The sequence below is a fragment of the Theropithecus gelada genome, chromosome 7a (genome assembly GCF_003255815.1).
Source record: "Theropithecus gelada isolate Dixy chromosome 7a, Tgel_1.0, whole genome shotgun sequence".
Classification (NCBI taxonomy): domain Eukaryota; kingdom Metazoa; phylum Chordata; class Mammalia; order Primates; family Cercopithecidae; genus Theropithecus; species Theropithecus gelada.
Window position 1 is genome coordinate 20,186,494 of NC_037674.1, and position 6,107 is coordinate 20,192,600.

Consider the following 6,107-nt stretch of genomic DNA (forward strand, 5'->3'; position numbering starts at 1 on the left):
ACCTGATGTTGACATATTATGACATTTTTCCATTCTGGTTGGCAAGATTGAAAATTATTCCCAGCCTTGTGTGAGCTGCAGAAATTGTTCGGTCTACTGATTTCTGGAGATTCTTTCTTTGGCCTTGACGAGTTTCACTACATGCATGTGCAGATCAGTACTCAGCCACAGCCTTGAGAGAATCCCTTTGTAAATGTTCAAAAGTTTCTGTGAAGTTCCCTCCTCTGTGTTACTCTGCTCAGCAAACTGTAGCGCCTTAGTATGATACAGAGTTTTTCTTCCTGTATACTTTGCTCTGTAAAGCCAAACTTCACTTCTAGCAATCTTTTAAAGTGCAAACTGATTTTTAAATTTTTGGTATAATTTTACATCAAGAAAACCAAATGAGATTTATTTAATACATGACTGTTAATAATGTATTATTTATCTATATACTCTCCCTCTATACAGAGTGGGAAATTGTTTTTCTATGGTTAACTGTGGTCAGACCTTTGTAAAATATATTCCATGCTTTTTAGTTCTAAGTCTTTGCTTATTTTGTAGATCCATATATTCTCCTTTTCTGCCAGGCTTATAAATTAGGCTGTTGCTTTAGAGCAGGAGCTGGCACTTTTTCTGTAAAGGTTTGAAGAGTAAATATTTTAGGCTTTGCAGGTGTATGGTCTTTGTTGCAACTACTTAACTCTGCTCTTGTAGTGAAAAAGAAGCTACAGACAACATATCAATGAATGGTCATAAATGTACTCCAATAAAACTTTACTTACAAAGTAGGCAGTGGGCCAGATTTGACCTGTTGGTTGTAGTCTGCCTATTCTAGCTTAGGGAATTATTCAATTTAAAATATTTGCATGAACAAATGCCCAAACAATGTGGAGTGAATACGGGAAAAAAGCATTCTAGCACAAGGGAAGAAACTGTAAGGACCCTGAAGTAGAAATGAACTTCATTATATTCAAGGAACTGCCAAAAGGCAAGGGTGGATGAATCAAAGTAAATGAGGGAGAGTGTGGTAGGAGATGTAGTAGAGAGCTAGGTAAATCATGTGGCTCTTTTTTCCTCTGTAAGGACTCTGGATTTTATCTCAGATGTGGTGGTAAACATACAAGTATGTTGAGCAGGAAAATGGCATGATCTCATTCATGATATGTATAGAATAGGGTGCAGATGGGCAAGAGGGGAAAAGCTATTGCAGTAGTTCCAGGCCAGTGATATTTCTGGAAGTAGTCAGAAGTGTTTGGGCACAAGATATATTTTGAAGGTGGAGCTAACAGAACTTTTTGTTATACGAATACAGCATGAGAAGGAAAGAGAGGACAAAAAGCTGACTCATAGGAATCTTCAGAGCCAATGCAGGCTGAACTAGCTAGAGGTGTATCAGAGGCTTAGCAAAGAGAGCAGACTGGGATTCCAAAAGGTTGCTAAAAAGTCTTTATGATACCTCCAAAGAAAACCTAGTCCTCACATCAGAAAGATTAACAACCCAAAGTGAATGGGGATATGTAAGCAGATAGGGATTTAGCCTATATGGAAAAATTTAAGATTCTTAATTCTTCAAAGCCTCTTGTTGGAAAGAGAAGTCCTTGGGATGATGGAAAAGACTCAGGTTTTTCTGAGAAGATAGAGTTAGACTAGAGTTCATGACTAGCCTGGCCAACGTGGTGAAATCCTGTCTCTACTAAAATTACAAAAAAATCACCTGAGTGTGGTGGTGCATGCCTGTAATCCTAGCTACTCGGGAGGCTGAAGCAGGAGAATTGCTTAAATCCAGGAGGCAGAGGTTGCAGTGAGCCAAGGTTGTGCAACTGCACTCCAGCCTGGGGGACAGAGCAAGACTCTATCTCAAAAAATAAAAAAAATAAAATAAAAAAAGAGAGAGAGAGAAAAAAAAACTAGATTGATTTTGCTTCCAAGGATAAATAAATCCAATAACAACAAATGCATGAATGCATACATATATGTATCTGCGTCCATGGTATGAACACACATAGATATTATGTCTTCTTTATCAAATTTCATGCCAAGGTCCAATGATCTCACATCTGGAATTTGTGTCATCCTCTTACTGGTCAGCTTTCAACCTCTCTTCATTTAGCCTAGATATTCTTTTTTATGCTGCTGCCCTTTGAATTGTCTAAATCAATGCTTGTAAAATTATCTGTGATGAAGGGCCAATTTAAAAAGTCTCAATCTGTCATGGACTAATACTTTTGTAGAATACAATATAAATTACTCAAAAAAGTAAAATTAAAAAGGGAAAGATTACAAAGTACAAGCCCAATTTTGTAATTATTAGATTCAACTGGCATACAATTACTGTCAATTTATTATGAAGGTTTCTAAAAGTTTACTCCTAATTTCTATATATCTTTGTCCCAGACTGTTAACCACATGGTATGTGGACCACGTTATGAGTATCAATGATATAAACCACTCCAGATCTCAAAAATCTCATCATCTGTTAAACAAACATAAACCTCTCACTATTGTCCTCTAAACTCTGTACCAATTAGTTCAGTCTTGCCTGTGTCTAACAGGCAAGCTCTTGTGTTCTTTTCCACACAAGGGACTGTTTTTAATCCATTTATTTCTTTCCCTCTGTTTATTCAAAACATCCTAAATACATCGCATATATATCACAACCGAATACTTACCTTCCTCAGAAAGCTTTTCTAGAACATCCCTACCTAATGTTTACCCCTTTGGCATTTGTATTTTCTTATATTTATTAGTACAGGTTTATATTATTTGTATTGTTTCCTTTAGTAGAGCATAAATTACTTCAGGGTAAACCCGGATTTTTACACTAAATATAAAAATGTCTAGAATATAGTAACATGGATACCCAAACAATAAAAAGCATGTAAGTGGCCAAGTGCGGTGGCTCATGTCTGTAATCTCAGTGCTTTGGGAGGCCGAGGCAGGCGGGTTACTTGAGGCCAGGAGTTCGAGGCCAGTCTGGCCAACATGGTGAAACCCTATCTCTACTAAAAAATTAAAAAGGTTAGCCAGGTGTGGTGGTGCACACCTGTAATCCTGGCTACTTGGGGGGCTGAGGCATGAGAATTTCTTGAACCTAGGAAGTGGAGGTTGCAGTGAGCCGAGATCGCACTGCTGCACTCCAGCATGGGCAACAGAGTGTCTGTCTCAAAAAAAAAAAAAAAGCATGTAAGTAATTGCTTGCCTGTCTAAGAGTCTATGTGTATGGGGAGATAAAGTACTGTTGAATATGAAACACTATCTTTCACTATGGGAATTTGTGTTTACCCCCTTTTCTTTTATTTTCTTACTAGGCCTATCTCCACTAACTCTGGACCCTAAAACAGCTCACCCAAATCTGGTGCTCTCCAAAAACCAAACCAGCGTCTGGCATGGTGACATTAAGAAGGTAATGCCTGATGATCCAGAGAGGTTTGACTCAAGTGTGGCTGTGCTGGGCTCAAGAGGCTTCACCTCTGGAAAGTGGTACTGGGAAGTAGAAGTAGCAAAGAAGACAAAATGGACAGTTGGAGTCGTCAGAGAATCCATCATTCGGAAAGGCAGCTGTCCTCTAACTCCTGAGCAAGGATTCTGGCTTTTAAGACTAAGGAACCAAACTGATCTAAAGGCTCTGGATTTGCCTTCTTGCAGTCTGACACTGACTAACAACCTCGACAAAGTGGGCATATACCTGGATTATGAAGGAGGGCAGGTGTCCTTCTACAATGCTAAAACCATGACTCACATTTATACCTTCAGTAACACTTTCATAGAGAAACTTTATCCCTACTTCTGCCCCTGCCTTAATGATGGTGGAGAGAATAAAGAACCATTGCACATCTTACATCCACAGTAATGAGTCATACTATTATACAAATTCAGAGTGTTATTAAAGAGGTATTGAAATATTTTACCAGTCTCACTGTCTCACTGGATTCTCTTCTCAATTTACGGGGAACTATGGAATAATGAAAAGAGGATGCACAAATCAAATTCCATTCTTTCAGTATCCTAAATGGATTTCACTGGAGCCTTTCAAGATATGATTCTTCTCTGGGGTCTTTCGTGACACAGGAGCCACTCTCATGAGAGTGATCATCATGCTACTGTTACTGGAGCAAACTGCAACTTGACTTCGTGATGTTTGGGAACCCTTTTCAAATATGCCCAGAAATTATCATGCTGTCATATTTTCCAGCATAATGACCCTTAGCAGATGAATTTTCAGGAGTTCACTCTTCTTACTATTTAATTATTTTTCGATATACATTTTCATCTTATTTCTTTTTTTAGAACTTACTGCTGTAATTTTATTTTATTTTATTTTTTTGAGACAGAGTCTTGCTGTGTTGCCTAGGCTGGAGTGCAGTGGCATGATCATGGCTCACTGTAGCCTCAACCTCCTGGGCTCAAGCAATCCTCCTACCTCAGACCCTGAGTAGCTGGCACAATAGGTGCACACCACCACAAGTAGAGATGGGGTTTCACCATGTTGCCCAGGCTTTTCTGGAACTCTTGGGCTTAAGAGATCCTCATGCCTCAGCCTCCCAAAGTGTTGGAATTATAGGTGTGAGCTACCATGCCTGTCCTGTAATTTTAAACCACGCTCCACAGGCTTAAATAAAAAAGTAGGAAATGATCTGGACTAGTTTATAATCTTGCCTTGAATTCTCTCAAGATACATTTTAGTCCAGCAAATCTGTGATTCTTTCCCTTCCTTTCTCAGTTCCATTTCTCTGCTTTATCTATCTGCAGGAGACATGCATATATATGCAGTCTGAGAGATGGGGTCTCATTATGTTGCCTAGGCTAGTCTTGAATTCCTGACCTCAAGCATCCTTCTACCTTGATCTCCCAAAGTTCTAGGATTACAGATGTGAGCCACCACACCCCACCTCCATCTACTTTTGACTACATCCTTTTTCATCATTCCTGCCTATAATTTAAGTAGTATTCTGCATCTTGTTCTCTCCAACATACTTATCCTTGAGCTTGTTCCAAGTCTAAAATTCTCAACATCATTGATCTCAGCAGTACTCTTGATTGATTGTCCCTATTTCCTTTCTTTGGAAGTCCTCATCTAAATGGGCTTTATTCTCGATAGCTGACAGTTTTGGGGGGACTTTTTAGGACCTTCAGCATTGGTCCTCTAAAATTATAATTAGCACAGTTTTTGTTTTTTTTGGGGGGTCAGGGCAAAAACTTAAATGTGTGTATGTGAAAAATAGTGCAAATGCTACGGGCAATATTCATGTAGTTTGTTATATACAATATGCATACATTTACAACTGATTTGGATACACAGCCATAACAGGATTAAGACTACATTTAAGAAATTGTCTTTTTTTTTTTTTTTTTTATGATTTCACTTCAATCAGAACGTAGTAAGAACATGTTTTGTGCCTGGAATCTTGCTTAATGTCTTAAAGGGTATAAAAGCAGCATAAAAAGAACGGCATGCCAATAGAAAGTAATCTGACTAAAAATTCACTTCTAAGGTATAAAAAGTTACAGCTGAAATATATTATTATTATTTTTTAAGACAAGGTCTTACTCTGTCACCCAGGCTGGAGTACAGTGGCACGAACATGGCTCATTGCAGCCTGGGACTCTTGGGTCCTCCCACCTCAGCCTCTCAAGTAGCTAGGATTATAGGCGCAGGCAACTACGCCCAACTAAATTTTTATTTTTAGTCGAGACGGGGTCTCGCTATGTTGCCCAGGTTTGAAATATGTTATTCTTAAGATGCAATGGTTCTTAACTCTGAATACACATTAGGTTCATGGAGGAAGCTTTAAAAAAATTTAGATGCCTGGACTCCAGCCAAGACCAATCAAGTAAAGATCTCCAGCAAGTGAAACCCTGCTAGAGTCCCCGTGTACAGTGGCTACAGGCCACTAATTTCTAAAAGCTCTCAGGCGATTCTAATGTGTGGCTGGGGCAGACAGCCACTGAACTAAAGCAACATGTTTTATGTATGTATTTGTTTTTACTTAAAAAATTTTTTTCTACAAGTTATTGGCGTAAAGGTGGTATTTGGTTACATGAGTAAGTTCTTTGGTGGTGATTTGTGAGATTTTGGGGCACCCATCACCTGAGCAGTGTACACTGCATCGTATTTGTAGTCTTTT

The 6,107-nt window shown here is 38.8% G+C and overlaps 1 protein-coding gene across 5 annotated transcripts in view; it reads left to right on the plus strand.

The window, feature by feature from the left end:
* Positions 1 to 3,889, plus strand: part of TRIM69 (tripartite motif containing 69) — a 36,611-nt gene extending 32,722 nt beyond the window's left edge. For all 5 annotated transcript variants that reach the window (XM_025390328.1, XM_025390330.1, XM_025390332.1 and 2 more), the window contains one exon: positions 3,291 to 3,889. In XM_025390328.1, the coding sequence (XP_025246113.1) occupies positions 3,291 to 3,832 (542 nt within the window). In that variant the 3' untranslated portion in view covers positions 3,833 to 3,889. The remainder of the gene's footprint in view (positions 1 to 3,290) is intronic.
* Positions 3,890 to 6,107: the final 2,218 nt, after the last annotated feature.